Raw genomic sequence first — 18,685 nt, 5'->3', positions numbered from 1 at the left:
TAGTCTAAACATGTATTCGTTGTAACATCCAACCCCAAGACAGTAGCCTTTTCGTGTCGGTTCGCCGTAAAATCTAACTCACTCACCCAAGACAGTAGCCACCCATACAGCACTTCACTGACTTATACACGAATACAGTAATAATACGGAAGTATCAACATCACACTAACATACAAGAAGAAAGAACATAGCATAGTACCGCCTTGGTTGGTGGCAAATACACAACTTGGAAGTTTAAACTATTTTACTGGCGCCGGACCTCATTCTTTAAGCCCCGGTGTCATTACAATTATCACCGTCAAGAGAATCCCTCACACAGGTGACACCAATCCCAGGACATATTTTTATACACAAAATATGCTCATATAAAGATATATGAATCTAAACCCATGGAACCGTAAACATATGTACCCAAAAGAAAGACCATTAATGTTCAGGAAATAAATATCTATGCGGTCCTTGACGCGCTGACTCGCGTGATTTTCTATGTAATAGACAAAAGAATTGCTGAGTCGTTAGCATATAGAATCAGCTTGTTTTTCACAGTAAAGCAGTGACAACTAATTTAGCACGGACAAGGACCTAACCGACAAAGAGTAATTTATTTCCATTTGTTTTATTTTATACAAACTTTACACCAACACAAGTTGCTCTACAGTCAATACGGACTATTTTGCAAGGTTTCACTTCAATAGGTTATATAATGTCTACAAAAGTAAAAAGTAAAAAAAAAGTTTTGACAAAGGGCGGAACTCGTAAATCACAATAATTATAGCATATTAGAAAAAAAATCATTAATCATGAAAGAGTTGCGAAATGTCAATCAAGTAGTGTTACGAAACAAGATAAATACACGTACACTTCTTTAGGAACGTTAATATCTCGTGAACAGTTTTTAGCTCACCTGTCACAAAGTGACAAGGTGAGCTTTTGTGATCGCGTGGCGTCCGTCGTCCGTCGTCCGTGCGTCCGTCCGTCCGTCCGTCCGAAAACTTTTGCTTGTGACCACTCTATAGGTCACATTTTTCATGGGATCTTTATGAAAGTTGGTCAGAATGTTTATCTTGATGATATCTAGGTCAAGTTCGAAACTGGGTCACGTGGGGTCAAAAACTAGGTCAGTAGGTCTAAAAATAGAAAAACCTTGTGACCTCTCTAGAGGCCATATTTCTCAATGGATCTTCATGAAAATTAGTCAGAATGTTTATCTTAATGATGTTCAGGTCAAGTTCGAAACTGGGTCACGTGGGGTCAAAAACTAGGTCAGTAGATCTAAAAATAGAAAAACATTTTGACCTCTCTAGAGGCTATTTTTTTCAAGAGATCTTCATGAATATTGGTCAGAATGTTCACCTTGATGATATCTAGGTCAGGTTCGAAACTGGGTCACGTGGGGTCAAAAACTAGGTCAGTAGGTCAAAAATAGAAAAACCTTGTGACCTCTCTAGAGGCCATATTTCTCAAGGGATCTTCATGAAAATTGGTCAGAATGTTCATCTTGATGATATCTAGGTCAAGTTCGAAACTGGGTCACGTGGGGTCAAAAACTAGGTCAGTAGGTCTAAAAATAGAAAAACCTTTTGACCTCTCTAGAGGCTATTTTTTTCAAGAGATCTTCATGAATATTGGTCAGAATGTTCACCTTGATGATATCTAGGTCAGGTTCGAAACTGGGTCACGTGGGGTCAAAAACTAGGTCAGTAGGTCAAAAATAGAAAAACCTTGTGACCTCTCTAGAGGCCATATTTCTCAAGGGATCTTCATGAAAATTAGTCAGAATGTTCATCTTGATGATATCTAGGTCAAGTTCGAAACTGGGTCACGTGGGGTCAAAAACTAGGTCAGTAGATCTAAAAATAGAAAAACCTTGTGACCTCTCTAGAGGCTATTTTTTCAAGAGATCTTCATGAATGTTGGTCAGAATGTTCACCTTGATGATATCTAGGTCAAGTTCGAAACTGGGTCACGTAGGGTCAAAAACTAGGTCAGTAGGTTCAAAAATAGAAAAACCTTGTGACCTCTCTAGAGGCCATATTTCTCAATGGATCTTCATGAAAATTGGACAGAATGTTCATCTTGATGATATCTAGGTCAAGTTCGAAACTGGGTCACATGGGGTCAAAAACTAGGTCAGTAGGTCTAAAAATAGAAAAACCTTGTGACCTCTCTAGAGGCCATATTTTTCAAGAGATCTTCATGAATATTGGTCAGAATGTTTACCTTGATGGTATCTAGGTCAAGTTCGAAACTGGGTCAGGTGGGGTCAAAAACTAGGTCAGTAGGTCTAAAAATAGAAAAACCTTGTGACCTCTCTAGAGGCCATATTTCTCAATGGATCTTCATGAAAATTGGTCAAAATGTTCAGCTTGATGATATCTAGGTCAAGTTTGAAACTGGGTCACGTGCGGTCAAAAACTAGGTCAGTAGGTCTAAAAAAAGGAAAACCTTGTGACCTCCCTAGAGGCGATATTTTTTAATGGATCTTCATGAAAATTGGTCAGAGTGTTTACCTTGAAGATATTTAGGTCAAGTTCGAAACTGGGTCACGTGGGGTTAAAAACTAGGTCAGTAGATCTAAAAATAGAAAAACCTTGTGACCTCTCTAGAGGCCATATTTTTCATGAGATCTTATGAATATTGGTCAGAATGTTCACCTTGATGATATCTAAGTCAAGTTTGAAACTGGGTCACGTGGGGTCAAAAAGTAGATCAGTAGGTCTAAAAATAGAAAAAACCTTGTGACCTCTCTAGAGGCCATATTTCTCAACGGATCTTCATGAAAATTGGTGAGAATGTTCAGCTTGATGATATCTAGGTCAGGTTCGTAACTAGGTCATGTGCGGTCAAAAACTAGGTCAGTAGGTCGAAAAATAGAAAAACCTTGTGACCTCTCTAGAGGCCATATTTTTCACGAGATCTTCACGAAAATTGGTGAGAATGTTCACCTTGATGATATCTAGGTCAAGTTTAAAAGTGGGTCCCGTGCCTTCAAAAACTAGGTCATTAGGTCAAATAATAGAAAAACCTTGTGACCTCTCTAGAGGCCATATTTTTCAATGGATCTTCATGAAAATTGGTCAGAATTTTTTATCTTGATGATATCTAGGTCACGTGTGCTCCAAAACTAGGTCACTATGTCAAATAATAGAAATAACGACGTCATACTCAGTTCAACACTGGGTCATGTGGGGATAGGTGAGCGATTCAGGACCATCATGGTCCTCTTGTTAATAAATAGATATTCTACTTGCTTCCATTATTTGCATGTAAGAGAAATAGACCATGACCTCTGGCTGCATATTTTTGACTTACTGGTTAATTGGAGTTATTTATTACCGGAGTCGTACGGATTTATATGGATTACTACTTTAAGGTACGGTTCAGGTCCATCCAGCTGGCTTACGGAAGGTCGGTGGTTCTACCCAGGTGCCCGCTCGTGATGAAATAATGCACGGAGGGGCACCTTGGGTCTTCCTCCACCATCAAAGCTGGAAAGTCGCCATATGACCTAAAATGTGTCGGTGCGACGTTAAACCCAAAACAAAAAAAAACAACAACGGTTCAGGTACGGATCAATACGGATTACTACGTTTCTATCCGTGGCTAGACGTAGCTATCCGCGTCGTATGTGTGACTGAGATATAAACAAGTTTATTACAGGATTAACAAAGAAATACATGAGTACCATTATAACAAAATGAGGAATGAACAAATTCTATATGAAATAATTTTAACCAAGGGGTCCATTCAATATCTGTGTAATAGAATTCTGTTTCAGATTGGAAAAAGGAAAACCACAGGTCGCCCAACATGACATAAATGAAAATGTTGCAGACTCGGGTTTAAATGGGCCTGTTCATGGACGGTAGTGGAAATGCAAGCTAATGTCCACGCCCTTTAGCCACGGGTTGAGTAGAACTCAACATTTACAAATATTATAAGTACTAGAATCTAATTTAGAGACACCGATATGGAACCTTCAATGATACAAAGAGTGTAATTCCATTATAAGCAGCGGATGGTCCCCATGTAAAAAAATGATGTTGCACTAAACAATGGGCAGATCTAAACGAACTGGAATTCTGAGAGGGGATCTAATGCTATTGGAACTGAATATAACAGAAACTGCAAAAAGAAAAATTAAAAAGCAGACACCATATCCAAGGGGAAATTGAACAATACCCCAAAACTGCTACGGTATTGGAACCACTCAAGCCAAAATGTTTCAGCTGAAAAATTACACAGTAAACGAACTGAAATCATTAGTAATATAAAACACAAACTACTTTAAGGTTAGCTAGTTAATAAAATGTTAGGAAAGCTTTTGATACTTATCAAATCATATTACTAAGAGATGCATAAGTACAAAGATGTCAATGTTCATATTCATTTGGATAATCAACTTAAAAACAGTTTTAAAAGAATATCCGTCTAAAAATGACTGTGTATGTAATGCATGGTTAATTTGTTACATTATATACCTAACGCTGAAGTTGAGATTATAGAATTCGTCCATAATAACTGTGCATTCAGAAAGAATGCTATATCTGACAAAAGAGGCGAAATTATCTTTACTAGATAATTTCAGCTGTGTATCGACTATCAATCGTTGAAACACAGATCGATGTAATCATGTCTTTACATTTTCGTATATTTCAGTAACGTTTCTCAGGAATCTGAAAGGATGAGGTACAGATGCTGTGATAAAGCGTACAGGAGAAGAAGACATACATTTATCGTATGCTTGATGTTGCTGCTAGTAGTTGCTGTTTTACAAAGTAAGGTGATAGTCTTTTCACTTTTACCCAGGGCTGTAGCATCGTTACTTCTCTATGCATATAGGTGCAAAATACGTTTTCCTGTTTTCTTATTGTTTTGATGTAAATTTTACTAAGTTCGTTATACAACATCCGATTTTGTTCTGGGTTGTAAGTTATTCACTTATTCTGTTGGGTTTAACGTCACACCGACACAGTTATAGCTCATATGGCGACTTTTTAGCAAAGATGGTGGAGGAAGACGACCAGGTGCTCCTCCGTGCATTATTTCATCACGGGCATGCACCTGGGTAGTACCACCGACCTTCCGTAAATCAGCTGGATGGCTTCCTCATATGAAGACTTCAACGCCCCGAATGAGGCGCGACCCCAAATCGATGAGTGGCAAATGGTTTGAAGTCAGCGACCTTAACCATTCGGCCACGGATACCCCTCGTAACTTGCTTAATTTTATCAGATTAAAGGATATAATGGAATAAACTGGAACATTTCAGCATTAAGTAGCACTAATTCATAGCATATGTTCATACCCCTGCCACGTTATACAGCATAACCTCTTTATGACATATAGAATTATTATTAGATTACTATTCTATTCTATTCTATTCTAATTTAAAATTTGAAACATTATATTTACAACAAAAGACGATTCTTATCCCTACTGAACGTTTGTTTCGAAAGATTGTTTTATTAACTCACTTAGTCATTTATCGTTTACTTTTCTCTGCGACTGAACACTTTTGTCTAGACAAATCTTGAAAAATATTATGGCAAGGGAGATCATTGTTTTAATTATTCAAGAAAGTGTCATGATTCTTGTATTGTTAATTTCCCACTCGTTAATTACCCATGTATCAATTTGCCTTCATCTTCCACCCGAAATATGTCATGTACGCAAATTTTACAATGAAATATGAAATTAAATGCTATCTAAATGCTGGAGCTCCCTTGAAAACTCAACAGTGCATCACACAAAAGAAGTAGTGTAATCGAAATGACAATGCTTACTCATCCGTTACAGGAAGTTTCAGGAAGCTTATAATGTTTTATTTACAAAATGTTTGCATTAATGATAACCAAAATTTTTCTTGAATCCACTGTTTGTTTGTTAGACTGCTAAAGTCAAATATTGACTTGTTTTTCATTTTGTCTTTTTAATTGTCACAACAGCGTTGTCTGTACCGTGTGTCGGCCGTAAATAGTCTTCCCGTACTTTCAGTCAGAACTGTTATATTTCGATCTCTTCAGGTCGTTCAGCACGACATATATGTGTTTGGGAGGTTACAATACTCCGGTTTTAACAGCTTTTGGTATTGTCTAACCACTTTAGGCTATGTTACCTGCTTTTTCTGATTTTGTCTTTTGGCATTTTCTTGAATATGCGGGCTCCATAATCTTAGATACCGTCTCTTAATTCCAGTTTCTTAAGTTCTGTTCATAGCTTTTCTCGTTTTTTGTTGACCTACTTTTCGATGTCTGACTCTAACTGTATGTGTGTCTGAATGCTACCAGAAAGTCATATCTTCCCTGTTTTGATACGCACATATATTATATATTTACTAGATTTTAATACACGTTAAATGTTTATTATAACGGCTCATTCTTAGGCATAGATTTATTATTTTGTTATCGAAACAAAGAGATGTAGAAAGTATTTCGTTTTCATACAGATACAATTCGGAGTATACCAACATACTCAAGGATACCAACCATTTTTGTCATAACTCCAACAGTTGCGAGGTTAGAACAAAAGGCAGATCTTACTAGACTTTCAAACACTCTCCGCTTGGTACCAAACTTACACTGGATAATAATTGAAGACGCCGAGATAAAAACACCAATGGCCACAAACTTCTTGGCCTCTTGTAGAATTTCCTACACTCACTTAAACAGTTCAACACCACAATCAAGTCGTCAAAATAAAACTAGACATCGTGGAGTAATGCAAAGGAATGCTGGTCTAGATTGGATTAGAGAACAACAGTTTAAGTCTGGCGTTGTATACTTCGGTGATGATGACAATACATATGATATACAAGTGTTTGAAGAGGTATCATGTTTTATTACAAAAGCAATTTTTTTAATTTGTCATTGTGGACACACTGCCTGAGAAATAACGTCATTGAAATTCCAACGACTAATGCATTGATCAGCATGATCAGCTATAATTGCATTCCTGTCACAACAGTTTGACGTTGTATACTTTGGAGATGATGACAATACATATAATATACAAGTGTTTGAAGAGGTATATAGTGTTGTTTAATGTTTAATTGGGTATGCTGCCTATTTTTTTTTTTAATTTTTGCCTTTTGGCAGTTTCTGTAATGTGCAAGCTCCATAACCTTGGGTTGCCTCTCTAAATTCCAATTTTGTTTAATTTTGTCCTTTTTAATTTTGTCTCGTTTACGTTTATGACAAGCCTATAATTTTAATTGAGGACCGTACGCCACATTTCATCAAATTTCAAAAGGTTCCATGAACACCGTTGTATGAACATATCTACGAATGTGTCTAAATTGTTTCGAGTACTTGTAACATGTGCAAATGTTGGGTTCTGCTCAACCGGGGGTAGAGTGTCGGGATGGCAGCATGCGTTTGCACAACCGTCCGTGAACAGGCTCGATCTTACCAAGCCTGCACCATTTTCATTTTCGTCGTGTTGTGCAATCTGTGGAGTTTCCATTTTAAATTTAGCGTTTCTTCTTAGTTACAAAGTTGTATTACAAATTATGCTAACTGTTATATATTATTTAAACAGATGCGGTACACAAAACGTGTGAGTATATGGCCTGTAGGGTTGGCCGGTGGCCTCGTGTATGAAACCCCTTTTGTAAAAGAGGGAAAGGTATTTCTTCTTTCGTTTCGATATAAATCTATATATTTTTAAGGTAGTTAAATGTCTTGCTTGATGCCTTTACTCTTTCCCTTTCGCAGAAATGGATAAAAACATTTTTTCTAGCAAATGGCTCACGGCAGTAAAAATACTTATTTGGTGAGTACTCCTTTTAAATATCCCTTGAGTGCTATGTATTTCAAATACCTAGTAATTAATACAAGCTAGTTACAACACTATGTGGTAATATAAAAATGTATAGGCTCTTTTAACAGCAATTCGATAATATCTTTTACAAATGTGATATTTTTGTATCAAAGGTAATTGGATTTCGGTCTTCGTCCAAACGGAGGATGTTTGCAACTGATATGGCGGGTTTTGCTGTCAGTGTTAAATTGCTAAATGACAAACCATCCGTACAATTCCGTATGACGGCTAATGCTGGATTCCTTGAGGATGACTTACTGAAACAGTTAGGGATATCTTTAAATGATCTGGAACCTAAAGCTGATGAATGTAGCAAGGTTAGTGTTTTTCGCAATATGCTCTTTCATAATATTTGGCGTGATCGTTTTCTGTTAAAAACAGTAGGTGCTATACTGACCAGTTACGTCACTGTTACTACATAAGTCTTGTCAAGTTAGATGTTTATTACTGATATTTTTACAAATAAAATAAAACATCTTACAGTAGTACAGATGAATTAACGTCGCATGTAAATAAATTTACTCTGGACATCGGTTTACGTCTGGCTTCTCCAAGATTCATGCACGCGATGTGGTAAAAACAAAATATAATAGGTAAGGGTAGATTTCTCGGAAGCACAGAGCACCACATACATGCATTTGCAATGTAGGCTCACAACAAAAAGAAGCTGTAACGGAAATATATTATGTACGGGTTGCTTCAAAAATCCAACAAGTACATTTTAATTTTTATACATAATACAGAAAAAGTGAGAGGAATGGAAATCTGAGGTATTATTACACCAATTTACTCAACAACTTGTCTGAAGTCAGTGCACCAAGAGCCTAACTTTTAAGGGCACGACTAAGATAGCTGCAAGCCAAAATTCTACTCCCTCTGTCCGTTTTTTAAGCGTAGCGATTACTGCAGAGGGGTCAATCACCAAACATGCACTGTGCTTCACGATTTAGTACCGTATCCTCTTTTGATAAACTTTTAAATATATTTTTACAAATATCTAATTAAAATAAGGACTATGATTAATTTTTCGAATTTTATAAACTACATCTCCGTAGTATTCCGGGTGTGTAAGACCAAGTTTTAAAAGTGTTTTAAAGTTAGTATAATATTTCTGTAACAGTTCGGACGATCTGTAGTAAAATTTACTGAAAGCTTTCCGTAGCTTATGATAACGGTATCTCTCTAACTTTGAGCAAGTTCTTGCAAAACGAATAAGTTGTGAAATATAGACACCGTATGATGTTGCCCGAGGGACATCTCCATCAAGATTGGGGAAGTTGACAATTTCAAAATTAAAATCGTCTCTTTTACCATATAGTTTCGTTTCTAGATTATTATTTAAAATTGTTAAATTTAAGTCCAAAATGACGCTTCTAAATCTGAAGTATTAGCCTTGTTGAGCTGTAACTCTTTTAGGTAAATTTGTTTCACGATTTCTGAAAAATATAGGTTGCCCATATTCAAAATATCAACAAGGTACCTCGAGGTTCCATTCATTAAATAGATTGCACTATGTAGCATATATATGTTGAAATATGTTAAACTGTTAAACCCACACCCGAACACAAACCTTATTTCATAAATCCAATACATAATGACGTTAACATATCCGTCTTTAGTAAATAGTATAAGTTTGTCTTGTGAATTCAAAGAAATATTTGATGTATTAATGGTTAAACTTTAATAGTTTATATAACAAATCGGCGATATTTGTACCTACATTAATTTGAGAAAACCCAGTTCCGGATTACGACTGTTGAAACTAACACTGAATTATTTTATTTTAGGTTCTAGTATGGCACACTAAGACGCAAAGAACAAATCTGGGTTGGGAAGGACGACTTAAACACGAGTTAAATAAGTCAAACAAAACTCTAGAGGTTTAAATACCATCTATCAGACCAATTAAATGTATTTACACATTTTATTAAATAAGATGTGGATTTTAACTAAAACAATGTCTATGACTTGTTATCTATGCTCCAAGGATTCATTAAGGATGCTAGATTTTATTTGTACTATGACAATATATGCGAGTATGATCAATATTTTATCTTACGTATAGCAAAATTCGAACAGATAATTAAGGCACAAGCTAGGGACGTATCCATTGTTGTTTGAAGAGTTTGAAGAAAAACATAGTTAAGGCAGGTACTGTAGAACGCATTTTATGACATGGTTACAGGATTGAAGACAATATCAATGCACATGACAAAGCATCATGTAGGAAGAAGGAAGAACAGAGCACCGCCTTTGAACAGTTGAGACAAAACACCACTAGAGAGTTGAAAGCAGTTGTCCAACACGAAATCTTACTATTGACCACTTACCATGCTGATATATAAATAGAATTCATCCCCCAAAAAGCGAATCTCTGACACAAGAAACACACTATTAACGAGTAAATAACCTTGTGAGAAAGGGTTATTTTGAAGTGGACTGTTTACAGCTACGTATTCTAAATCTATTTAACTTGTAAGTCATAGATTAAGTTAGACATAGTAAAATTGCGTTGAGGCTTTAAGATATATCATAGTATTACCCATTTTTGAACGTAAAATAATAACAATTACTATGCATTTTGTTTTGTAAATTTAGAATCAACATGTTTTTAAGGATGAACAAAGCTAAAAAACAAAGAAAAATATCAAACAGGGAATGCCACGCACCAAAAACGTAGCCTCCTCAAAACGAAACCCCCAGCACGCAGACGCGTGCACCACACACACATACACACACCCAAAGCCAACACATAAGGACAAAACGAACAACACACACGCACACAAAGCCAACACATAAGACGAAACGAACAAACAAAGGAACACAGTGGGGCACCGCCTTGGAACGGTCAGTGGCAAAAACACCACTGGGGAACTTAAACCGGTTTATGGTGCACGTAACCTCACTCTTACCCCCACTATGTTCCAAAGACATGCTAAGCTGTGCATTAAGTTTAAACATATTAAAATGTATAAGTAAACACGGTTTAAATGCGTAAATGCCATTTAAAATTCGTCATAGTACTTTTAAACAATTGGCGTTGCTAGATATGTTATTTAATAGTAACAGTAGCTCTACAAACAAAATAAACAAGGACAATGTCCAGTAGGAAAAGCAACCGCCAATAAGTATTCCATTAAAAAAGAGAAACATTAATGTTAATGTATACTACTACAAAGTAACTTTGCATAATTGTATATTAACATATACGAATACTACTTTCATAACATAAAAGTAACAAACATACACAAAAGTACATGAAGCAGTAACACAACCTGGCATATCGCCTTAGCAAGGTTATTGGTAATATAGTTCTCTGTTGTTTAATAGTTTACCATGGCCTAACCTCAATCTTTAACCCGATCATGTTTTTATTAGACAGTGCAAGTGAAGTTGTCGAATAACACACATAACAGTTACCTCAGTACCACATTTAAACACACAAAATGCTCACATATTACCAAAAGGACATTTCTCAGAGTCTGTTATTACAAATAAAGACATATAAATCAGCACCCATGGAACTGTAAAAAGGTAGTACTACGTCAAAGTAGGCTTAACAGCAAATGTTCAAACAGTTTCTGACAACTCTCCTTAGCTTGTGAGAACTGTCAAAAGAACGCAATAACTCTCAAAAGCTCCTGAAAATTCCGAAAATCTCTCCACAAGCTTGCCAGAAACTGAATAAATTCTGTATAACTCTCAGATTCTCGGAAAAACTGCCAAAAGCTTACGAGAACTCTTAGAAGATTAGCAGAATTCTCTACACTTCGCAAGAACTTTCAGAGGAACGCAGTAACTCCCAGATGCTCGCCAGAACACTAAACGTTTCTGAAGAGTTCTCATAATCTCACCAAAATTAAATATTGACATAAATCTCCAACACTCATAAGAACACTCAGAAGCCGGCACGATCACTCAAAATGAATCTGTCCAAATCTTTCAAAAACTCGCTATAGCTCTCAAAAACTCCACAGTTCACCCAGGAGCTCTTCAGAATACTCAAAAGCCCGACACAACTTTAAAAAGCACTCCAGATCTCGCAGAAATTCCCCGGAACTCTCAACAGCTAACGAAAACTCTCTGAAGTTGACAAAACTTCTCAGTAGCTGACCAGAAAGCTCAGAAGCCCGCACAAAGTCTAAGAAGTCTACCAGAACTCTCACAAGTACGCCATAACTCATCCAAATGCTTGCCGCAACTTGCCGAATATCAACAGAATTTTCAAAATCTTGTTAGAACTGTCGTCAGAACCATTAGAAGCTACATTATTGCTAATACTGTTTTACTTACGTTCTACCGTTTCGATCAGATTTGAGTGTTAAACAGTACAACATAGTAGAAAGTAGGTCAAGAAATCAAGCATCTGATTGATCATACAATCTGGAGTAAAATATGTACAGTGCAAGTCAGGTCAAACACTAGACAATGACTTCTCATATGACAACAGTGCTGTTTTTTTTCCAGGAAGCGGACTCGAGAGTGGTTCAAATAAGCTTTAGGCTTTTATCACAATCGAGCTAAAATATTAGTATAAACAAATCAAAATAGCATAAACTAAACACCACTAATTTCACTAGATACGAACCAATGCTCGGCCACCAATTTACAAAGCTTGTTAAAGGTAAGTGTTTTTGTTTTTATTATATTTTCATGTTATAAAAATGTTTCTAGAAGATTTATTTATTTGTGAATTTTGGGACCTCTTGCGGGCAACCCCGTTTATTTCATTTGTTTTTCTGTAGTTCATAAATACATCATACGTAATTAATATACAGGAAATGAAGCATGAACGAGGTGAAACAAACTGCAATACAATTACGAGTTCAGTCTACAGATGTACTTAATTTCTACATAGTAACGCTCCATAAAAGAAAATAGTAAATTCTTTTCAGACATCAAAGTTCTTACAATTTACTTGGTCATATTTCTACTTAGTCTTGAATAAAATCTGTTACTGAATTTTACTTTACGCTGATCATAAATCTTTATAATATTCCTTGCCATTTAAAAAAATGGATAAGAGAAGGAAATCAAACCAATAGGATTTAAACATCATAGGAAGAAAGTGATTCTAAAATGGAAAGGAAATTGAAACATGAAACACCTTGCCAAAACATAATGAAACACAATGAACGAGACTTGCAAGAAAAAAACTAGTATTTGGTATTCACATTCGAGGGAAACAACTACAATAGTTTATTAACACATACTGTCAGCAATTATGTTTTTGTAATAGATTTTAGCTTATAAGGGAAACAATTCATACGGGCTTCCTACCACTTGAAATTTACAGTTACGCTTTCACTTCTATATACTCAGAGTGGGAAAAAAACAAAAACAAACATAAAAGAAGAGAAAAAATACTTAAAAGGAAAAAGGCCAATATGAGGTGCAGTCAGGCTAATAGGAAAACAGGAAATAAAGGAAAAAGAAAGAGAAAGGAACAGCAGAGAATACGTTAAACTCCTACATGGTGGAAATACAGTTTTTAAACAAATGCTCAGGAGATGGGGCTTAGAGAAACAACTTAAGATTGGTCATTTCACACCTAAGATTGATCATTACTAACTACTAGCATGCATTCAACCCATTTAGATTCAAACTTAGACATGTTTTGTTCTACTTGGCAATATATCTCTATGTCAACAGAAGTTAAAAACTATTTCTTAATATTTGCAGATTCTAAAAGAAATTATGAATATTTTCGATATTTTGATATAGTTTATGACACATATTTAACCTACATGTATTTCAATTCTTACTCTTGTCTTTCAGTCACACTAAAACAAAGAAAAAGATCAAGGAATGGATTAATAAAACCCTGGCTAAAACTTAACAATGAAAAATATCACCGTAATCATTTAGATCCACTAGTTAAACTCATTAATGCAGGGGGCGGGTGCGGTGCGGGCTAATAATTTACATTGGCAACACCGATGGTGCCGACAATAGAAGTCATTATTTGCAGTTAAAACAAATAACTTTCGCATACTTTCTATATGATTTAATAATGTATACATTCTTGCCAATATCTATGTAAACATACAAAGTTGAACGATTAAACCATAACTCTTTAAAGTTTACCACATTTCTCAGCTTGTCAGACCTCTCAGAACACTCCAAGGCCTGCTAGAACGCTTAAAAGCTCACAAGATCTCTCTGAAGTTCGTTTAAACTGTCTGAAGATTGCGAGCTCTCAAGAGTTTGCGAAGACAATCAGATAAACGCTAGAACTCTCAGAAGCTCTTGAGATATCTCACAAGCTCTCCAGATCACTCGAAAGTTTAACAGAACATTTAAAATTTCAAGAGAACTCTTAAAAACCCGCCAGATCTACCAGAACTTTTAGAAGCCTGCAAGAACACTACGAATCTCGTAATAACTTTCAGAAGCTCATGAGAACTCAAAATTTCGCCAGAAGAGATCCAACCCCTTAAGTTTGATGTGGCATCGTTTAGTGAACCTGATGCTCCAAAAGTGTGATCCTTATATGTGATCCAGTTCATTGAAGAGCGATCCAGCCCGCCGAAGTGTAATCGCGTGCACCCTAATGTGATATGGTGTCTTTAAGTGCGAGTCTGTTCCCCTGAAGAGTAATCTGGCGCCATCAGTATGGTTCAGCGCCCGTATGTTTGATCTGGTGCCCTTTAATGTGATCAAGCGCAATGAAGTGTGATCTGATGCCCTTAAGAGTGACCCCGCTAATGTAATTGTTATTTGCGACTGTTTAGTGCGATCTGGTCCCTTGAAAGGTATTTGGCGCCCTAAAGTGTGATCAATCGCTTTAAAGTATATACTGTGCATTAAAGTATGATCCGGCGCACTTACGTGTAATTCAGCGCTTACAAGTGTCATACCGCGCCCTTACGTGTAATCCAGCGCCCGTAAGTGTGTTTTAGTGCACTGAAGTTTGATCTGATCTTAGTAAGCGTAGTATGTAGCCTTAGGTGTGATCTTGCGCTTCAGTTTGATATGGCATCCTTAATTGTGAGTCAGTGCCCTTATTAAGGATGACCCAGCTCACTGAAGAGTGGTCAAGCGCACTGAAGTGTGATCCAGCAAACCTTCAGTACGACAAAGCCCTATTGAGTGCGATCTGTTACCTTTCAGTGTGATCTGGCTCCCGTTATTTTGATCTGGCCCTTAAAGAATGATCCAACACACTTAAGTGTTATCTAGACCACTGAAGTGTGGTCTGTTCCCCTAAAGTGTGATCTGGCGCCCTTATGTGTGACTAGCGCAATTAAGTGTGATCTGGTCCCTTTACATGTAATCTGGTGCTCTTAAGTGTAATTCAGCTTATCGAAGTATAATCTGGCGCTCTTAAGTAAGATCCGTGGCTACGAAATGTGATTTGGCACCTTGAATGAAATCTGGCGCTCCTAAGCGTGATCCAGCGCCTTTAAGTGTGATACCATACCTTTTGTGTAATCCAGCGCCAATGTGTTTAATTTATCACCCTTAAGTGTGTTCCGGCAAGATAAGTACATGTATAACAGCACACTTAAGTGTAATCTGGCTCAATTAAGTGTCATCTACCTTTCTTAAGTGAGATATAGTTCATTGAAGAGTGGCCTAGCGCACTTAAGAGTAACCTGGCGCACTTATGGTGATCTTGCGCCCTTAAAAGTAATTCTGCACTCTGAAATATGATATGGAGATCAAGGGCTCTTAAGTGTGACCAGGCGCGTTTCTGCATGATCCGGCGCACTTGAGTGCGTTATCTACCCATCAATGTGATCTGGCGATATTCATTGCGATCAAGTGTCCCTTTAGTGTGATCTGGCCCCGTAAGTGTGATTCAGCGCCCGTAAGTGTGATATAGCTCACTGAAGTGTGGACTGTTCCCCTAAAGTGTAACCTAGCGTCTTAAATATGAACCAGCGCATGTAAGTGTGATTACGTACCTTTAATTCTCATGCACTCTTAAGTGTGATCTAGCACGATATTAAGTGCATTATAGCGCACTGAAGCGTAATCAGGCACAATTAAGTGTTATCCGCCACTCTTAGTGGGATCCAGTTTATTGAAGAGTGATCCAGCACACTTAAGTGTAATCTGGCACACTTCTGTGTGATCTTGCACTCTGGAGTGGGATCTAGCTCACTGAAGTGTGATCTGGCGCCCATTAGTGTTATCTGGCGCGCTTAAGTGTGATCAAACACACTGAAATGTGGCCTTGCACCCTTAAGTATGATCCAGTGCACATAAGTGTGATCCAGCGCTCTTAGGTGTAATATGGTGCCGTTATGTGTTTTCTGGTGCCCTGAAGAGTAATATTCCGTCCTTTAGTGTCATCCAGCGCCCTTAATTGTCACTGATCTGGTGTCCTTAATTGTAGTCCGGTGCCCTTAAGTGTGATCTAGTGCCCTTATTCCGCATCTTGCGTCCTTTAGCTTGATCTAGCGCATTGAAGTGTGATCATGTCCCCTGAAGTATGATCTTCGCAGTTAAAACTATCTCCTTCATCGTCAATGCCATCATTCTCATCACCTTACCACACTTACCATCACACTTCTTAATCAATATGCATACAATATACGCTGCATCTTTAATCATTCATTTTAAGTCTACAAAATGTCAGCTAATTTTGTAGGAAAATTTTGCAAAAAAGCAAACATTTTTGTCTTGACTTTATTACCGTTATAACTGTGATCCTGCGCCCTGAGGTGTGGTCCAGAGCACAGATATTTTATTTGGTTTTTAAAGTGTAGTCCTACGCTTTAAGTGTGATCTTCTGCCCTTTATTGTAATCCAGGCCTCTTAAATGTGATGCAGCTCCTTGAAGCGTGATATCATGCACTGAAGTGTAACCCAGCGCCTATAATTGTTATCCAGGGCTCTTAGATGTGGTCTAGCGCCCTTAAATGTCACCCAGCGCCTTTTAACGTGATAAACATGTTTTTAAGTGTAATCAAGCAACCTTAATCGTGATCTGGCGCTCTTTACTGTGATCCAGCACCCTTAAATGTGATCCAGTGCTCTGGAGTTTGGTCTCTGTCACCTGAAGCGTAGTTTCACGCCGTAAGTGTGATCCAGTGCCCTTTTTTTGCATCTTTCGTACTATAGTTTGATCCAGCACACTTAAGTATGATCTTCACAGATTCAACTATCTCCTTCATCGTCAACGCCATCATTCCCATCACTATATCATAATTATCATTTCACATCTTAATTATTAAGCATACATTTTTCGCTGCATTTACTAAACATATATTTTTAAGACAACCGAGTGTGCGTTAATTTTGTAGGAACATTTTGTAAAAAAAATGCAAACATTTTGTTACTTACTTAACTAATTCTGATTTGTTTCCGAAAATACCACAACGGTATAAAGTATTGTAAATAAATTGTTTAATGCTCATGCACATGAAGTGAAGATAAATTATTAACTTATCATGAAGATGCTTGATGTAATCATTATAAATTAATCAGCTAATTATTCTTAATTCAAGATTATTATCTAATAATCACAATCTACAGTTGCCATTTAATCCGTTTATTGACAAGTTGTGAGTATAAACGGGAGACGACAAAACAAAAAACAAAATCCTTTTTTTTCATGTTTTATAGAAACTTTTCTTTTCTTCTTTGTAAACTATAAAACTTCATCACATACAGCAAATATTTTTGAGAACTCAATAAAATGAATTGGTATTGTTTTGTAGTACTTAGCTAGTTATGTAATCATATGTATCATGTGAGGACTTTATAAAAATAAATTATAAAAAAAACATTAGTACGTGTTCGTATATTTTAGACTGGGCGTTTGTAGTTATTTGTTTGCAGGGGCGTATGAAATCCTTCAACTTTGTGGCGTGAGGTGGAAGAGGGTTACCCCTCTGGATATTTGATAAATATGTAACGGAAATGGTGCGAGGTAATAAATGAATTTGTCATTATGTTTTATACCAGCTAATGTTGGAGCCTTACTACTAGCCCCTTCACCAATGATTGTCAAATAATGTCGATAATTCATACAGCTGACAGTTTACAAGAGAAAAACAAATGACAAAAGAAAATAAAATGTAAAGAAAGTATTACATGAATGCATGATGCCATGAAGTTGACTTGTTTTTGCAATATGTTTTTTTGGATTGGTAGACCGAAAAAGAAAGTTAGTTGTAGTCTAGCACAGACTTCTGCCAAGAAACTTAAGAAGAAGTACATGAAGCCCAAGTCTCCTGGACGCGTAAGAAGGGCTCTATACCAGGTAAGAAATGAAAATAAATCATTAAGAAAGGCCGCTGAAGAATTTGGCCTTTGCAAAGAAGATTGAGCTGAAAAGTTGTCGTTGATCGTAAAGATGGACCAAATACCGTATTTACTCCAAAGGAAGAGGAGAAGATGGCAGCAAGAGGCATGGGTTTACGCGCTGAAGAATTTCTGGACTTTGTTAAAAAATAGTTGAAAAAGAAAAACGTGAAACGCCGTTTAAAGATAATAGAATCTCTGTTGGAGAGTTCACGGCCTAAAGTAATCCCATCGGCTGTCGATGAATGGTTTGATAAGTACAACGTATTCATTTCCGATTTCGAACTGTCGGATAAACCAGAACGTATCTGCAATGCCTATGAACGGGGCTTTAATATGTGAAGTTAATCTGGGAATGTGATTTGACCTGCTAAAAGTGTGCACTCTGGTCTTGTGCCACACATATCTGGAGGAAAAAGTAAGGAAAGGGTGACCGTAATGTACTGCGCAATGCTGTCGGAACTGTAATTCCACCATTCTTTGTATTTTCATAACCAAAGTCAGTATCTTTTAATCTACTTGGGATTTGATGATAAAGAAATGCCAATTGTTTTGCTTGTTGACAGTGTTTGTTGTCATGTTAATATCGACTGTTTCACTTTGGCCA

The 18,685-nt window shown here is 36.9% G+C and overlaps 1 protein-coding gene across 1 annotated transcript; it reads left to right on the top strand.

Annotated features, from left to right (window-relative positions):
- The first annotated feature begins 4,658 nt into the window (after positions 1-4,658).
- LOC123530134 (galactosylgalactosylxylosylprotein 3-beta-glucuronosyltransferase 3-like) lies at positions 4,659-10,192 on the top strand. The gene is made up of 5 exons (XM_045310854.2): positions 4,659-4,778; positions 6,449-6,828; positions 7,540-7,626; positions 7,935-8,138; positions 9,609-10,192. Exons 1-5 carry the CDS (start codon positions 4,685-4,687, stop codon positions 9,705-9,707), a joined length of 864 nt encoding a protein of 287 aa, XP_045166789.1. The 5' UTR covers positions 4,659-4,684; the 3' UTR covers positions 9,708-10,192.
- The last annotated feature ends 8,493 nt before the right edge of the window (positions 10,193-18,685 follow it).

This window comes from Mercenaria mercenaria, chromosome 13 (genome assembly GCF_021730395.1).
Source record: "Mercenaria mercenaria strain notata chromosome 13, MADL_Memer_1, whole genome shotgun sequence".
NCBI lineage: Eukaryota > Metazoa > Mollusca > Bivalvia > Venerida > Veneridae > Mercenaria > Mercenaria mercenaria.
This window is presented reverse-complemented; position numbering and strand designations above follow the sequence as displayed.